Source organism: Myotis lucifugus, unplaced genomic scaffold (genome assembly GCF_000147115.1).
Source record: "Myotis lucifugus unplaced genomic scaffold, Myoluc2.0 scaffold_121, whole genome shotgun sequence".
NCBI classification, from domain to species: domain Eukaryota; kingdom Metazoa; phylum Chordata; class Mammalia; order Chiroptera; family Vespertilionidae; genus Myotis; species Myotis lucifugus.
The window spans coordinates 464,940-484,453 of NW_005871169.1; the positions used below are offsets into that span (position 1 = coordinate 464,940).

General features: G+C 35.2%; 1 protein-coding gene across 1 annotated transcript in view; it reads right to left on the bottom strand.

Annotated features, from left to right (window-relative positions):
- The window catches only part of MALRD1 (MAM and LDL receptor class A domain containing 1), a 496,818-nt gene that overhangs the window by 68,340 nt on the left and 408,964 nt on the right, over positions 1-19,514 (bottom strand). The window contains exons 26-28 of the mRNA XM_023758060.1: positions 18,029-18,292; positions 10,121-10,246; positions 4,379-4,445 (exon numbers count right to left, since the gene is read on the bottom strand). Of these exons, the coding sequence (XP_023613828.1) occupies positions 4,379-4,445; positions 10,121-10,246; positions 18,029-18,292 (457 nt within the window). The remainder of the gene's footprint in view (positions 1-4,378; positions 4,446-10,120; positions 10,247-18,028; positions 18,293-19,514) is intronic.

Here is a 19,514-nt window from a genome sequence, read left to right on the forward strand (position 1 = left end):
AAGAAAACTCTAGGCAGAAGGAACAGTGTGTGCAAATCTTGGAGAATGGTAAAAATGTACCCTGTCTAGGCATCAGGTATTTTTGGACATGATAAATTTGTGATGCCTAGTAGATATTGAAATAAAATCTGAATGGAATTTGGGGTCTTGTTAGCAATTGAATTTGAGAATGTAAATGTTAGTGGATAGGTTTGGGCTGCTGATAAATTGTATTCAAAGTTTATAAAGCAACCCAAGCTTAGATGTGATCATGTATTAAGTAAGGGTAGGCAGAAGAGAGAATTTCAAACACTGCAAACTGGAGCACTTCAATATTTGAACATCAGGGGAGAGAGAAGGAGACAGTAAAGGAGAATGCAAAAGGTGGCCAGTGGTTCCCTAGAAACCAGGGAAAGAGAAAAAAAGTCATCTGAGGTCAAATACTGCCACCTTGAGAAGGTGAGCAATGAGAAATTACCATTTTTATTGCCCTTTTAATTCCTGGTTAAAGTGCCTTTTTAATATAAGGGCTTCCTAGAAATGATATTTAAAATGTTCAAGAGTTGTTTTCTTTGTCATCACTCTATATTTTTTATTTCTTGTTTTATTAGATTACATTTAGATAAATTGGCTGAGCAAAAACATCTGTTTTTATTAGGTTTTTCTTTTTAGTCAAATACGTGGATATAAGGAAATGACATATAATTACATGTTTTTTAATTTCAGGCTGCTTCCTATTTCTCCCTTTTAGCCTTGCTGACTTGATTTTCTTTTCTTTCTTGCAACCACTTTCCTGCCTTGAATATTAATTTGGAATTTATATTTCATAGCTCAGTCTATTTTTTCCCTAACGAACATATTGATATACAACATAACATAATCATCAAGCCTCCTTAGCTGAGGGATATTTCCCTCCTCCGGCTCATGCTTTGCATATTCAGTCCTCAAACAAACATGACAAGCCATTGGTGTTTCTCAAGTAATGGGAAAGCATGGTTCGCCTAGTTAGTTTTTACTCTTATGGGTAATTTTAAACTCCCGGGAACCCAAATGACCTTCTTATAAAGTCTCTTTTTTCTGGAATTACTGGTAAAACATGAATGTCCTTTCTCAAGGTGTTTTATTTTATTTTTTAAATATATGTTTTTATTAATTTCAGAGAGAGAAACAAAGAGGGAAAGAAATACAGAAACATCAATGATGAGAGAGAATAATTGACCCGCTGAGCCCTGCACGGCCACTACTGGGGACTTAGCCTGCAGCATGGGCATGTGCCCTGACCAGGATTTGAACCATGACCTCCTGGTGCATAGGTCGACGCTCAACCACTGAGCCACACCAGCGAGGCTCTCAAGGTATTTTTAGATCTCAAGAGGAAACCCAAAGGTTTTGTGGTAGGCCTCCTCAGGGAACCAGCAAAATCTTATATTCACAATGACCTGGATGAGCGGTGGGTTTGATCTGTTGTCCTTACTTCTTTTGGTGATAAAGACAATGAATCCTCACCCAGGAATTAAAGAGTAGGGCCTGATATAAAGCCAACACTTTTTCACAGTTCCCTCTATTTACTCCAAAATTCTGTATTCTAGCCCTGGCTGGGTGGCTTAGTTGGTTGCAGCATTGGACCATACCTAGGTTGCAGGTTCTTATGGGAGACAACTGATCAATGTTTTTCTCTCTCTCTAAAAATCAATAAACATATTCTCAGGTGAGGATTAAAAAATGAAAAAAACTGTATTCTAAAGTTGTCTTTATTTAACCTTAAATCCAAAAATAAATACCTGTATGTGACAAATGACCCGGACACTAAATTTACTTGGGAATGAATTTGACACTAAGTGTTAGTCGAAATAATTTGCATGATTATTTGGCATTTCAGTAAAACATGCTATGATTAAAATAAAGAATTAAGGATAAGTCAAATGGTGGCTACTGCAAGATTTTTTTGTGAAGCAAATATTTAATGATTTAATCATTAGTAGGATAAATGGGGTTAATTAGGTGATGAAAAACCAATGATTAAGTGGTATACTACATGGCATAAGAAAGAAAGATAAAATAATATTGAAGGTCACCATTCCTATATTATCTTATATGTGTCAGGCACTGTGCAGAGGATTTTACATATGTTAGCGGCCCAGTGATGGCAAACCTATGACACGCGTGTCAGAGGTGACACGCGAACTCATTTTTTTGGTTGATTTTTCTTTTTTAAATGGCATTTCAATATATAAAATAAATATCAAAAATATAAGTCTTTGTTTTACTATGGTTGCAAATATCAAAAAATTTTTATATGTGACATGGCACCAGAGTTAAGTTAGGGTTTTTCAAAATGCTGACACACCGAGCTCCAAAGGTCCGCCATCACTGTGTTAGCCCCTTTAAAGCTCACACCTACACGATGAGGTAGGCAGTGTTATTTTCTCCATTTTACCAAAAAAGAAGCTGGAACACAGGCAGGTTAAGGACGTCTCCAAAACTACACAGCCAGTAAGGGGTGGATATAGAGTTATATGTACCAACATAGAAGAACGGAATGATATTTCATAAAGAGAGAAAAAAAATCTCAAGGTAAAAAGTAGATGCATAAAGTGTAATTCACATTTCTATAAGAAACAAAGTTTGCTTGTATGTGGTACATGTGTTTGTGAAAGGGAAAATATAGAGCATCATACTACTAAAGAGAGGATTTTGATGTTGAAATTTCTACTTTTGGTCTGTTGCATTATGGTATTAAAAAATTATATATATATATATATATATATATAAATTTTTGAACTGCTATTATATATATGTACTATATATACATATATATATAAATTTTTCAAATGTCATTTTTCATACCTATGTTATAGATAGCACTAATTCCAAACATTTGTTATTATTGATAGCAATTCTAATTATTTATGCTGTTGGAAAAAGTTTATTTAATATCAAAAGTAATATTTTAAAATATTTGATGGATTTTCCAGTTAATTCCTTTCTACATTTGCTGCATTGATTTCCTTTCTTTTGTCCATCCCCCTCTCACATCATCTCCCCATATTAGAGTTTTCTTATTTGAGAGAAACAAGTTTCGGACATCACCATCTGGATTTCGATTTTTGAAGTTTAATTAAATACATGAGGATGTTGCCAAGAACGTAAACCTCTCTGCTTGCTCATCTGAAGCTAGCTAGAGTGTGGGAGTTTTCTTGTGTATAAGGGTTAGAGAGCACAAAAATTCAAACTTCTTTACTAGATAGTTGGTACTAACATTCAGCTAACTTTCAATACACATTGTTTATGACATTCTCAGTTTCTTTCAGGAGATTTTAGAAATTAATATTATGCATCCCACCTTTCCATCATGTTATATTATGGCAAATTAATTTCCATGAAAAGTGATACAAGGAAAAATATAATTTTGCTGAGATGTGAAATAAATTATGTAATAAATTTGAGAGACAAAATACTTTGAGAAACCCATCAATAATTCAGTTTCAATAATGCTAAAACAGTGTCTAAATATAGTTCATCATAAATTTTGTTGTTTAAATTTATAGAGGTTTTTGCTTTTTTTAGGGCCAAACAACATTTCCTAAAATTTGAGTGTTGATCAGAAGGATATAAGGATTTAAGCAACTATTAATCAGTATCTCCCAGACACTTCTATATAGTTCCTATTGAATGTCAATCTGAAATCAGTTCTCTAATAAGCGAAGTAATATGTCCATTGGTCTGCTATACTAAAAAGTCATAGACAGAAATATAATTGAATATGCATTATTTCCTTTGGAATTTATGAAAGTTTTGCACAATGAGAGAAAAAAATCAAGCAATCTTTGATATACAATGTAAATAACTCCCAAAAGAAATCACAAGGCCTGTTCTTATTTATTTTTGTTTTAAAAATATTTTAAGTATGCAAAGGTATTTCTTATTTGTACCTTAACCTTAGTTATTCATAAACACCCACTGCCTAAACAAGAAATAGGATTTATTTATGAATATTATTCTTTGTTGTTAGAAAAAAGAAATATGAAATTTGTAATACAAAGGAAGAAAGAAACACAGATACTTAATTAACCTGAAATAGGATGACACCCACATAAAAATATTTTTATAACCTGATATAAATATTAAAAACAAGGAGTAATGAGTATTACTAAACTATATATGCCATATAATATAAAATGCTCAAAGACATAAAATCATTTTAATTATTTATATTTTTCTGAAAGGCACTCACACATCACTTTTTCTTATTCTGACAGATACACATAAATAATGCCATTATTCACTATTTTTACCTTATTAACCACATTGATGCTCTATTATATCAGTCTCAATAAAAATAAGTAAGCCAAGTGCAATAAATGTTAAAAAAAAAAAAAGCATAGACAATGCTACTTACCGACACATAGGACCACTTTTCTCCACCACACAAGTTCCACCATTTCTGCAATAAGCTATTGGACACTCTAAAAAAAGCACCACAAAATACCAATGTTAATTATAAATATTACCAGAGGCCCATTTGTGTACTCGGGGGGAGGGTCCCTCCACCCAGATTGTGAGAGGGCGCAGGCCAGGCAAGGGACCCCACAGGTGCATAATCAGGGCAGAGGAGGGATACGGGTGGTTGGCCAGCCAGGGAGGGACTGCAGGAGGGCTCCAGGGCATGTCTGGCCTGTCTCACTCTGTCCTGATCAGCTGGACCCCAGCAGCAAGCTAACCTACCAATCAGAGTATCTGCCCCCTAGTGGTCAGTGCATGTCATTCAAGCAATTGAGTGGCCTTAGCATCTCATTAGCATATTATGCTTTGATTGATTGAACGGACGACCAGATGACCAGACACTTAGCGTATTAGGCTTTTATTATGTAGGATTAGCAAGATAATGGTCATATCACTGTTAGTCATTGCATTAAATATAATCATCTACATATATAAAAGCCTAAGCGACTGTTCCACTGGTAGCTATGACATGCACTGACCACCAGGGGGCAGATGCTCCAACCTTTCTGCTGGGGTCCAGCCAATCAGGACTGGATGAGATGGCTGTACATGTCCTGGAGCCCTCCAGCAGTCCCTCCCCAGCCCCAACAGTGCACCAATGGGGTCCCTCAGCCGCCACTGGACTTCTAGTTTAAAATAAATTGCTTCCTAATTACTAGAAGCACATGAATTCTCCTAGGCTTCTTTCCTGTAGCCCTAAACTTATTCTGTGGCCCCTACTTCCTGGGATGTGTTCATTCTCTTCACATACCTGAGGGGTGGACCAGATAAGTAGACTTATCGCCTGGGTTAGGAAATGTGATTTGCTTTTCCAAGGATATATTCACCGTCTTGCCTATGCTTACTCCTCCCTGTTTAACTAATTTCAATAAGGAGCAAGGTGCTGAAGACAAGAATAAAGAGCTTTACTCCTCAGGCACCAGGGGCATGCTCAACTGAATAGAACAGATGCAAAATTTTCTTCATAAACAAGAAATTAGCTGGTTTTATTAAAAATAGCCAACCAATATGATGAAGCATATGTAGATACAATCTTTATGGTTATTTTTGGTCTTAAGTACAATTATAGTCTTCCTTAAATAAGAGGTTTGTTTTACTAAAACACCAGTCAAGTGTCTGATACTTGCAAAGTAAAATACACACAGATGCACATTTTTTCCTAGGGTTATTAATAATTACTTTGATTGTAGTGAGTAACATATACATCAGAATTATTCTGTGAGAATCTAGATAGGTACTCCCTTGCACTGAATAATGGAGCACCTTGTAAAGCAGAGTGGTATTGGTCAGAACAAGAAGTGAATCCTGGTATTGTGGAGGACAGACGATTTATAGATTATCTCTAATGAGTTCTTATAAGTTTCTGCCTTTGAGCCAGATTCTTTATTCATAAAAATGGAAAGACAGTACACAGTATTTGCATCTTCAATTTACTCAAAACAGTTTAGAGAAGAGGGTAGATGAAAAGGAGAAGGACATGGGTATGACCAGTTAGTACTGAAAAGACTAAATATATCTCCAGTAGATAGTTCCCAAGATTGGAACTAGGAATCTATGGGGTTGTTTTTAGAATTAGTGCAGGTTCCCAGGCCCTGTAGCCACACTGATTTCTCACTGCCTTATACTCCTTTGTATTGGTTATTATGACATGTGTCTGGAGGTCCATACAACTCATGGCTGACTTTATAGAACAATCATTCTTTGAAAAATTCAAGTTCAATCCCAATGTGGTGTATCACTTTGGAAAAACAGGAACACCTATAAAATGGGCAAGTGATCAATTTAAAAACAAAAGTAACTTTTAAGCTTAAATATAAACAATTTGCAACTAGGCACCTTTCTTTGTTGTTGCTATTGTTTCTCTCAATGTGTACAGAGACTAAGGGAGTGACAGCTATTACGAGGTGGATTGTTGGGAAGACATAATCATGTGAGTCTTGGTTTTCCCTCCCTGATAACTACTCAGTTAATAAGCTGTGTGACCTTGGGCTAGGTATTTTAGTTATAAAGTTCTTCATGTTTAAAGTGAGGATTATTTCACCTTCCTTATGGGGCTGCTGGAAGGATAAATTAAATTTATAACATTTCTATACTAGTCAATGGTATGCATAAGTATTAAAACAATTGTTCTGATGCATCCTTCTATTTTGGGGCGTTCTTTGAATGTGCCATGAAATCTAATTCTCATTACCAGTGTACTCACTCTCCATCTTCTCATCTTTCTTTTCTTCCCAGCCATTTACTGCAGACCTGCTCTGTCATAATCTGCCCTAAGAGTTTTACCGGTGTTACCTCATTTAATCCTCATAACATTATGTGGTATATCCCATACTTATCCTTTCTTACAGAGGACACTGGTTAATGATGTAATGCTCAAGTTAACAGCAAGGAAGCAGCAGGTATTGAACTAAATTCTGGTCCTCTCACTCCAAAGCCTGTCAATTTAAAAATGTCAAATGACCCATTATTCAGTTCAGAATTTCTATAACCCCTTGCAGTTCTTGGCATTATGGGATCATAAACCCCTTTCAATCATGTTGTCGTTATGCAGTGCCGTGGGTTAAATAGCCATGTACACAATAAACAGCAGCGCGGTTTTAGGAGCTGTCTGGATTTTAAGAGTCCACCAGAAAGCTTGTGCAGCAAACCAAGTTCCCAGTTGGCACAGACTGTCCTCTTTATCTTAAAATCCCAGCACAGAGCCTGCAGAAAAGATTACTGCTGCTAAGAAACTTGAAATAGCTTCACAGTACTTACATGAGAAGTTTTTGTTTTGTTTTCATTTGGTTTTAAAAAACCGTCTGAAATGTTATTTTGCTATATTATTATTAGTAGTAGTAGCATTTTATTATTCATATATTAAATTATATTCATAATATTTTATCCTGTAAATTTAAATTTTAGTGTCTTTTCCTAATTCTCCTTCAAATAGCTGATTATTATAATGACAGTATCACCATTGCATAACCTTAATTAACCTCTACTACTGCAAATGACTGGAAAAAGACTTTCAACTTAAAATTAGGCCGGACAAATTCTGTTTAATGATTTTCTATTGCATAAACAGCCAAACTTGAAAATAGTATGTCTTTCTATTGAAACTTGGGAATAGGACTCATAGAAAAAACTTAACCTGCAATACCCATACATTGCCTGAGCTTGATGTTCTTATTAATGATTTAAACTTTGAGGTGAAAGCAGACCAACTGCTCACCATCTGTTGTGTGTCTACTGGGAGAAGTAGTGGATGCTGTAAGGTTTGGCATAAAAGTCTGTGAAATGCTGACCTTACAGGAATATGACGCTTGAAAGAAACAGGAAGGTTAAATGTGCACTGACACATCTTAGCATGGATTAGCATTAAAGGCATTCTTCAAAATGGAAGCACTGACTTTATTATATTTGACTGACAAACTAAAAAGCAAATAAAATATAAATAGAGAACACATAATATAACATGGATTTTATTTCTGAAAACTGTTCCACTAGTTCTTTATTTTACTTTAACCCCAAAGCTGTGGCAATGTGACCTATATGTGTAAATGAACTGTAAATGAATTGGTAAGTGATTAAAATATATGGGGCAACAAAAATGTATTATCTGTAGGGTGTCTGTCACTTAGTATGAATGGCAGGTCTTCTGTATTTCTGATCATATTTTTACAGGTAGAACATGTCAAAGCAAACAATAAACCACAGTATGTTATAATATATTTGTTCTCATATAAAATTATACTAAAGAAAATCTCACCTTTATGTAAATAAATTTGGGTATTGGACTTAAGTACTGTGTCTTAATAGTTTCAAAGAATGGAACCACCTCATTAATATATTTCTAACTGTCTGAAAAGAGAGCAAGAAGATTTACTTTTGGGTGTCTAATCTGATGTATGTGAATGTCTAGTAGAGAAATAATGCCGGAAAGCATTTATCTTTGCATATTTTATGGCACCAGATTTGCTCAATTCTTGATTTCCTTTTGTATTCATAAAATTCAGTGTTGTGTGAGTATTCATTTTCAGCAGCATAAAAAAAGATGTTATATACTATGATTTGAATATAATTACTATGCAGTTTTCACTTATAATGTTCTTCTTTCTTGAAAGATACAAAGAATAGTCTTACAAAGAATATAGTTTTGACATGAAATATCTGCAATTTATTTAGAAAATATGATCAAATACACCTTTTATCACCAATTCATATTATCTTTTAGTTGTGACAGATTTATATTGCCCCTATTATTTTATACTAGAGGCCGGGTGCACAAACATTTGTGCACTCAGGGAGTCCCTCAGCCCGGCCTGTGCCCTTTGTCAGCCTGGGAACCCTCGGGGGATGTCTACCTGCCAGCTTAGAAACAAGTTGGCAGTCAGACATCTCTCTGGCAGACCAGGGGGAGCGGGCCTAAGGCTCAGGAGGATATCTTTAGTGCTGCGGACATCCCGCCACCACCACTGTGTTGCTGTCAGCCTGGCTTGTGACTGAGTGGAGCTCCCCCTGTGGGAGCACACTGACCACCAGGGGGCAGCTCCTGCATTGAGCGTCTGCCCCCTGGTGGTCAGTGCGCGTCATAGCAACTGGTCGTTCCTGGTCATTCCACCATTAGGGTCAATTGCATATTACCCTTTTATTATATAGGATATCTCCTGCATGAAATAAAAATAGTCAGGAGGAATGCTAACAATGGGCTACAATAAATTAGAGCATATTAAAGCAGTTTTGATAAAAGTATAACCACAAATATATATTATCAGCTCTTATAACTGTTCCAAGGTAAGAAAAACATGTTTAAAAGTCAGTCTAAAGTTTAATAAATTAACTTTTAGACATAAATAGATTATGCAAATAGGGAGCTCTTATGAAGAGGTGGAAGAAGACTACAAGTTTAAAAAATTAATAACATGTTAGATTGTGAAGGGTTTATTATGTAAACCAAGCAATTTTCATCAGATTATTAAATACTAATAATCTTAAATTATATTATAGTAAGTTAAAATTAAATATTTGACTTTTCTTTATTTTTAAACATTGTTTATATAGAATAAGCAAATTCATTATATTATGCTAGAGCCCCAGCGCATGAAATCGTGTGAGACCCAGACCTGGTGCGCCGCAGGACCCAGCATCAAGTCCTGCCGGCACCGCAGGACCCATCAATGCACCTCCTGGTGACGAGTCTTTGGTTGTTACGGCATAACGACCACTGGGTTTTTATTATATAGATATTTGTAATATTTATTTATTTATTTTTAAGATTTATTTTTTAATTGATTTTTAGAGATTGAGGAAAGGAGAGGGAGAGAGAGTAACGTCAATGTGAGAACAATACATCAAACTGCTGCCTCCTGTATGTCCCTACCAGGGATTGAGTCCATAACCTGGGCATGTGCTCCAACTGAGGACTATACCAGCTGTCTCTTGGTGTATGAGATGATACCCAACCAACTGAGCCACATTGGCCAGAGCTATATTTGTAATATTTAAATGTCAACATTCTTCCTGCTCCAGACCAATAATAGAAATGCAGTTATTTCATTCTTGCTATTATTTAAACTTCAAGGTTTAATATTATCATTGTCTGCAGGTTAAGTTACTGTCTTAGATTGTAAAGAATATTTGAATGGAAATGGAGTACCTGAGCAGCTGGACTCATCAAGTTGGAAGTCCATGCAGTTGGCAAAACCATCACAGCGCTCGTGAACGGGGATACAGCTGTTAGAGGAGGTGCACAGCAGAGCTCCCTCAGAACAGCTGACATTGGCTGGAAAAAAAGAATCATCATCATCTTCTTTTAAAAAATAAATTTTTCTAATGAAATAATACAATTTATTGTATTATCCTTCATTTATTAGTTCTATATTTAAATTATATATTCAATGTAATAAGTTGAACATTTTTCAAAGTGTGTTGATGGAATCATTTCTCAGCATTACATTATGTGTAAAATGCATCATATGTACTATGTATTCTGAATTGATTTTAGACTAGAGGCAAATTTACATCAAAGAAGATCTCTGTTATTCCTCTAATGTCCCCAATATTATGTGCAACTGAACCGATAGGTATTGTACCTCGCTTGAATGTGCATCAATTTCCAACTGAGTTATAAGTTATGAGTAGTACTAGGTGCCCATTAGATCTGGGTGTTGATGTGGTCACTCAGCTCATTGTGCTATGACGGTGTGACCTTATAGCACTGTGTCAGTGCATGATGCAGGTATTTTGTAAATCCCAGAGTCTCTTATTAGCCTGACTTCAAGAAACAAGCATAAGTCTTATTCACAAAACTGATTTTTTTCAGAAAAATGTCTTTATTGATTCCTGTCAAGGGTACTGACAGTTTAATGGAGTCTAGTCCTAAAAATTACTGGATTTCCCTTGGATGCTCTCTTAGTCCTTAAACTGTAGTGTTGTGTTCCTCCCTCTTGTTCTCTAGTCTCTTTAGGATTGTGACTTCCTATAAAGCAGGAGGCTATGTTTTAGATTCCTTCTATGAGTTAGGGCTGACCCAGAACATTTCATTCTAGGCCATCATGTGTCTCTGTTCTCCTGATTACTTAAAAACCTAGAACCAGCAGGCCTGAGTTTCAGGCCTGATCTCTATTTTCTCTGGTTCTACCTCTGTTTTGTTCCATGCCAATATTTAATGTCTTCAAGGCCTTTTGTGTGATAGCTCTTCTCTCTAGCATTGCTGTGTTTGGAATAGAGGGAAAGTGTCAAAGCATGAACCCACTGCACCATCTTCTCAGAAATACAAGATAGGTTTAGAAAGCAATAAATAATAATGATATTGGCCTACACTGTTTCTCTAACCTGGTTCCTTTAAGTCATAGTGTTATGCAGAGGTAATGTGAAAGACAGGAATGATCAGCCAGGGCTTCTGGGGCTTACCCTAAGTTCAACAAAAATAGCTCTGCTTAATGATACGATATAATATCTTATTTGAACGTTTCAATTCAAATCTGCTAAAATTTTTAAAGGATTGATCTAGGAAGTTACTTCTACTAGAATAAAGACAACTAAGTTCAAACTTCTCAAGCTAAATGGAAGTTTAGAAGACATGGGAATAGAGATCTCCAAGTATGGTTCTTGCACAGATTTTGTCAGTTATTTTAAAATATTTTATTTTCTTTAAACATATCTGTGGGCTGTTTAGAGTTATCATAGGATATTAGCACAGTTTAGTTTGAGAACTGCCTATCAAAAATTTATTTTCAAGTTGGACATAAAAATGGTATTTCTAAGAGTTTGTATTTTCATTGATCAAAATGCTGGCTCTGAACAATTAAAGTGACAGTCTTCATTCAGCAATCCTTCTTGAGGTGCTGGAACATCAATTCAACACCAATAAATATTATTAAGCTGTCACTACATGTAAGATACTAGGCTTAGCACTTCAAATGAAGAGTACAGGGGAGACATATATATAAAGAGACATCAGAATGAATAAAGCAACAATAGCAAGATAACAATACAAGAGTGACCAGCAGTTCAAAACAATAATAAAAGATATGCCATAAGGTCAGATTTAGTTGGTAAAGTACTGGTATAGGTAAGCATTATAAAAGCAATAGATTCTTTGGTATAGGGAGGTCTATAAAGACTGAAAGAAGAGTACAGTCTTGAGATGTGTTTTAAATTTTAATGTTTCCAGAGAAAAGCCATTTAACGGAGTGGTAATCTATAGACAGAGAATCAATAAATTTGATATTAGAACCATGAGTAAAGCAGTTTGCCTTTAACTGGGGAATTGTGTAAGAAGGTGGTACAAACAAACCTAAAAAACAAGGCTGAAACCAGTTTGTAGAAATGGCTAAGGTCCCAAGGGAAAAGATAATCTTTAAGTTTTTCTAAAGGTTTAAAAGATTTTAGGATATACATTGACAAGATAAATCATATTGCAAACACATCAACTAGAAAACTGCATAATTTCCAACTCTTATAAGATCCAGAGATGTTTGCAAAATAATGAGTATGTTTATGAATGCATCTATATATCCACATGTATGAGCATGTGTGTATATATACATATTTTTATTATCAATGCATTGCAAGGAGCTGAGAGATAATATAAGATGATAGTTTTAAGGTTTTAAATAATATAATATATTGAAATTTGTAAACAAAGATAATAGATACTACTCATCTACTTATAAAGCTTTATTTTTAATCCTTTTCTCAGAAATACGAATCCATCCATATTCCCTCACCCAATTTCCAGTGGGAATGATAGCTTATTTTCAAGCTGACTATACAATGAAGATCTCTAACTTATCAGTAATATAAATTCTCAATTATGACCCAAATAGCATTAAAAGACATAAAATATACCTCTATAAGAAAAAAAATTATAAAGGGTTTTCCTTTTAATAGAGTTTTCAATTTAGACAGTTAAAAATGGACCTTTTACTTTATAAAATTGAAAACTAAAACCATAGTTTCTGTGGCATTTTAAATAGTATAGCATTAAAGTTAATGGATATTTATCAATTTCCTTTTAAATGTAGGTGGCAAATAAATTATGAATGCAATTAATATTTACTGACATATACAGCAAAGGGCATTGTACTAAATATAGGACAACAAATTGAACTATTGCTCTCTTTTTCTCTTCTATGATTAATATACATACAACAAAGAAAATTTCCAAAATTATTCCAAATAAGTTATATATAAAATTTATTACTTTTAACTTTATTTTTATTGTTGACATTATCACACATGTCCTCACACCCCCTCCCCCCCAACTTTGTCTACCTCCACTTAGCCACTGCCACCTCTTCTTTCTGGCCATGACTACACTGCTGTCTGTGTCTATGGGTTATGCATATACATAAAATTTATAGGAAACTGAGATTTCAAAATGTTTCCCTTGACAATATCTACTTTTGCCACATTCGCATTAAAACGTTATGTTTTAATATCTACAGGAATACTTATTTCAATCTGTTCTCATCCTAGATTATCTTTCTTACCTAAATGAACCAAGTAACACAGAGCATTGTGGGGCTTTCAGCTCATTCACGCAGGTACTCAGGTAGATGATACATTAAAGATAAACAATTCATGAATATTTCATTGGCATTACTTCCCTAAAGCAAAATTCCTGTTATAAATTATAATTGCTGCATAAAAAATAAACCCTAAGTAAAGCATGTATGACTATGTGTATCCATTCAGTATTAAACTAAAAAGTCATGTATACAGCCAATCAACATTTCTAACAGCAGAATAACCATGGTCCTTGGGCCTTGAAGATGAAGGCTACAACCCTTCAAAGCACAAATAAACTTATCACAGAGCAGGGTGGACATTTACTTTATTCTGGAATTAAATCCAACCACTACTCTTATTGAAATATCTTAGCAGTTTAAATAATTTTAAATAAAATGATAAAAATAATTTAATGGGAAAAGGATAATAATTTATTTGTGTATTTATGTACTTTAGCATATTAATTCATTTAATCCCCCAATACCTCTGCAAAGAAGACTTAATCACCATCATTTTTATGTTGAATAAACTAAGGAACACATATGTAAGAAGGGGAGATGTCACATGATGAAGATGATCTTTATACTATTATTGAGAATTACCATAGGACATTAAGTTCATAAGTAACATATTTAAAGGCTGATAATAAAAATACTGATTATAAATGTTGACCTACAAATCTTAGGAGCATGACCCATTCCAAGTGTTCGGTAAGTGGTATTCAACTTACTGGGACATATCAACTTCTACTGGGACAAATTAAAGTTAGAAAATAGGTAAATCATCCACTTCCCTACATGTTTTCCACAGCTGTGTTTATCATTGATGGATAGCTTCCATTTCCTCTTCTGAGTCATTCTCTACCTCCTCTTCTTGCTCTAGGCCAGCGGTTCTCAACCTGTGGGTCTCGACCCCTTTGGTGGTCGAACGACCCTTTCACAGGGGTCACCTAAGACCATCCTGCATATCAGATATTTACATTACGATTCATAACAGTAGCAACATTACAGTTATGAAGTAGCAACGAAAATAATTTTATGGTTGGGTCATAACATGAGGAACTGTATTTAAAGGGCCAGAAGTTGAGAACCACTGCTTTAGGCTCTGGGAGACTAAACTATAAGGACACATTAACAAGTTCCTTTGTCCTTTAGATTTTGATTAGGTTTAACTTTTGTTAAGGTATGGCAAATGGGTAGCACCAGCAGGAGACTAATATAAGGGAAGTGACTGTGAAATTACCCTTTAACCAAATACCACAACTTTTTTAAAAATACATTTTTATTGATTTGAGAGAGGAAGGGAGAGGGAGAGAGAAATAGAAACATCAATGATGAGAGAGAATCACTGATTGGCTGCCTGCTACACACCCCCTACTGGTGGCTGAGCCCACAACCTGGGCATATGCCCTTGACCGGAATCAAACCAGGACCCTTCAGTCCACAGGCCGACAGTCTATCCACTGAGCCAAACCAGCTCAGGCACCACAACTTTTCTTAATGGACCTCTTTGACTCCAGATTCATACAACTGTTTCTTCCTCTTACATGCTTTGGTGTGTTGATAAAAGCCCCTATTCTGCCTATCCTGTTTGGTTTCCCTATGCATAATATTTCCCTAATAAATAAGCGCTTTATTAAAATATTCTCAAATTATATAGTATCAACGAACCATCTATTTATTGACAGAATATTAATGATGTAACATCTGATGAAATCTTGAAATCTTGGTAAATAGATTGAAACCACCTTTTGCTTTTCCCAGCCTAGATATGTTTTAGGCCTAATCTCTACAAAACATTCCAACCTGAGGACACTCTGATAATTACAGCTTTTTATTGTCAGATCATCAATCTCTTTTTATTGTCCTGAGGTGTCTATGTCCTCATCTCAGTGTCTTTTAATGCTTGGTTTCCTTAACTGTATTTTAGATGTTCCTTAGGATTTTGTCTGCCACTTTCTCTTTTTACTCTTTATTATCTCATCTACATCACAGTTTTAACCATCATATGTTGATGGCCATGTATCTGTATAGATCTTGCTTTATCTCTTTCCAGAGCTCCAGATATTCATTTCTAAATACTTTCTGAATATTTCTGTGGATGTGCCCCAGATACCACAGATGTAACATGCTTAAAAATGAAGCCACCACCTTACCGTAACAAGTCCTTCTCTTCCTATTTTCCCCAGTTCAGGAAATGGTAGATCAGTTGTCCTGGTGCCTAAATCCGAAACTTAGAAACTATTCTTGATTATTTTCTCTTCCTCTTCACCTGAATGTCTCTTAAATCTATTCCTATCTTTGCCACACACCATTATTTAACCAATGCCTTTATATTTTGACTACAACATTTCCTAAGCAGTCCTCTTCCTTGCTTCAGTACATTCCACACGCTACTTAAAGGGTTGGGTAGCCCTGGCATGATGGGGAGGCCTCTTCAAGATTGAGTCCTTGCTTGCCTCTCCAGACTTATTTATACAGTTCCCACCGCAAATTACTCTAGTTATATGAAATGTGCTTCAAAGAACCTTTTCACTATTCTTGGAACATTCTTCACTGGAATTAAGGATCTCTATTTGCCCAATGACTACTTGTCTTTCCAAATTTGGCTCTTTTTAAAGTTTACCGACTCCCTAGCACCATAGTTAGAGTTGCCTATATATTCAATAACCCTGTATCTATCTCTCTCACAAAACTTATCGCATGAAATTCCCAACTATCACTTACCAGTCCCCTTCAGTAATATAAGAAGTGTCTATAAACTGGACTGTACAATGCCAAATACACATGAACCATAAATGTCCAATACAATAAGTGGCATAAATTGTGTTCCTATTGACAGTTTGTGAACAAGTGAATGAATGAATGTGAGTTTACAAAATATCATTCTAAATCAGTAGGTAAGCCCAGGAAAAATAATTATTCCGCCTTGGGAGGAAATTTCCATCATTGGATGTTTTTATTTTGTAATTTTGTTCCAGCATTTTGTCCATTGTTCATTTTCACACAATTTACCCTATAGAGTCAGAACTCTTAAATATTTTAGAGAGGGGTAGAAGCAATTCTCTCATGATAGCAGTCTATTCCTAATGTGGACTTATTTTCCTTTAGGAGCAGAACTTCAGATATTGCTACCTCATCAAACACCAATTTCTAACAAATCTCTAAAAGTATAAGGATACAGTACTTTCCTAAGCATTGCTATTTAAAGTCAAACATCACATGATTATATTGAACTTACTATGATTCCTATCAGCCAAATAACAATAAAACCTTGATGGGAAAAGAAATAAGTAATTAGCCAGACTTTTTCTTTTTTATTCATTTCCATTTGTTTACCTTGCCTCTAAGAAAATATTGTAAGACTTGACAAGTTGGCTTTATTACAGAAAGAATATACTTGTATTTAATAACAGGGAGATAGAAAACCAATCTCTAAGTTTCAGCCAGGAAAAGAAGTTCACTGATTTAAGGATGAAACCTTTTTTATTTTACTTTTAAATTTACAGTTAAGGCTGAAACCTTTAAGCATTCAAAGGCTGCCTTCCTTTTCCTTCATTCATCTTCAGTTTTTTCCAATAGTTACTATAATTCTGGATGCCCACACTAAATAGGGCACTGATATTGCCTTATATTTATTTCATTGTTCCCCTCTTACAGTTACATTCCAAAGTGCTTTTTACTATTTCAAAAAAATGTGGTCATTAACATATGGTTTATGGAGCTCTATCATTGCAGCCCTTGCCAAAAATAGAGTATAAATAACATACTATAAGATCAAGCGAATAAAAATAATTACATAAAATATTAATGGTGCTTTGATCCCATCACAATTATGTGCTTACCTTAAAGTTTTGCGTAATTAACTAAAACTCTTCCTTTCCTTTCTGACATAGGCTAATTATAATGAAAATAGAAGGTGCTAAATAAAAGGGCTTGGGATTTTACATGTATTCTCTCAAATCCTCACAGCCCTGAAAGGTAGGTATTATATGAATGAGGAGACTGACTCAAATAACTTTCCCAAGACTGCACAGGTAGTAACAAGGATGAGATTAAACCTATATCCTTAGGGTTTACACAGATTCTTAATGAAATGATATTTGCCCAGGTAGTTGTCCAGGTCTAGCCCCTAACTTCACATATTCATTGAAATGAATATTTTCCCATAGCGCTTTGCTTGATCCTCTTCATTAACATTTATGGTGGGAAGAAATGATAATTACATGTCTTTAATCCATTTCCATAAACATTTGTTAAAAAAAATTAACCAATACATAAGACCATCCCCATATGAATGACACAGAGATGAGTAAGAAAGGAAATCAGATAAGTTTAACAGAGATTAATGTGACTACACAGATAGAATGCTTCCAGAGATGCTAAACAAGGGCTATATGTTTTGTTTAGGAACACAACACAAAGAACTATGTTATTGATGATATGGTCATGGTATGACTCTAGAGAATTTTGTTTTATTTGTCAAGCTCTCTTGATCATTCCCAAACAGCATTTCTTCCCTGGCACATTAAGTTAGTGAAATGACTCACAGCAGCTGGATTCATCTTCATTAAAGTGGCAGTCAGGCACTCCATCACAGAGCAGGAGGGATGGGATACACTTGTGGGTAGAGCACTGGAACTCCCTATTACCGCAGAGCTGAGGAGGAGGGCTGAGAGAACAATCTATTTCATCCGATCCATCTATGCAATCCTCCTGTCCATTACATTTCCCTGAGAGGGGGACACACTGGAGTGTGTAGACACAAGAAAATTGATCAGCTTCACAAGGTGGTGGCTGTGTTGTGACAGGACCTGAAAAGAGAGCATATCAAGTCACTTTTGGCATTAGGAGAGTTATATCTCTGTCTAGTGTTGAAACATTGTCAGCTATATTTATTCTTTATTAAACATAAAATATTTTGGTAATTTAAGTCAATTAATTTCCAATTAGGAATTATATGAACTCCACAAAACATACAAACATGATTAAGAGAAATTGCCTTATCTAAATCTCAGAAACAAGTCTTTTTATTTTCTTTGTTGATTAAGGTATTACATATGTGTTCTTATCCCCCCATTGCCCCCCCATCCCCCCATTCATATCCTCACCTCCCTGGTGTCTGTGTCCATTGGTTAGGCTTACATACATGCATACAAGTCCTTTGGTTGATCTTTCTCCCTTACCCCCACCCTCCCCTACCTTCCCTCTGAGGTTTGACGGTCTGATTGATGCTTCTCTGTCTCTGCATCTGTTTTTGTCCATCAGTTTTTTTTGTTCATTATATTCCACAAATGAGTGAGATAATGTGATATTTATCTTTCTCTGACTGGCTTATTTTGCTTATTAAGCCTTAGTATAATGCTCTCCAGTTCAATCCATGCTGTTGCAAATGGTAAGAATTCCTTCTTTTTTTACTGCAGCATAGCATTCCATTGTGTAGATGTACCACAGTTTTTTAAAACTCATCTGCTGATGGGCACTTAGGCTGTTTCCAAATCTTAGCTATGGTAAATTGTGCTGCTATAAACATAGGAGTGCATATACCATTTCCAATTTGTGTTTCTAGTTTCTTTGCAAAGCCACTGTTCTCAAAACTGCCTGGTACTGGCACAAGAACAGACATATAGACCAATGGAATAGAATAGAGAACCCAGAAATTGACCCAAACCACTATGCTTAATTAATATTTGACAAAGGAGGCAAGAACACACAATGGAGTCAAGACAGTCTCTTCAATAAACGGTGTTGGTAATATTGGACAGATACATGCAAAAAAATGAAACTAGACCACCAACTTACACCATACACAGCATAAACTCAAAATGGATAAAGGACTTAAACATAAGATGGGAAACCATAAAAATATTAGAGGAATCCACAGGCAACAAAATATCAGACATATGCTGAAGCAATATCTTCACTGATACAGCTCCTAGGGCAATGGAAACTAGAGAAAATAAACAAATGGGACTACATCAAAATAAAAATGCTTCTGTACAGCAAAAGAAACAATCAAAACAACAAGAAAGCCCA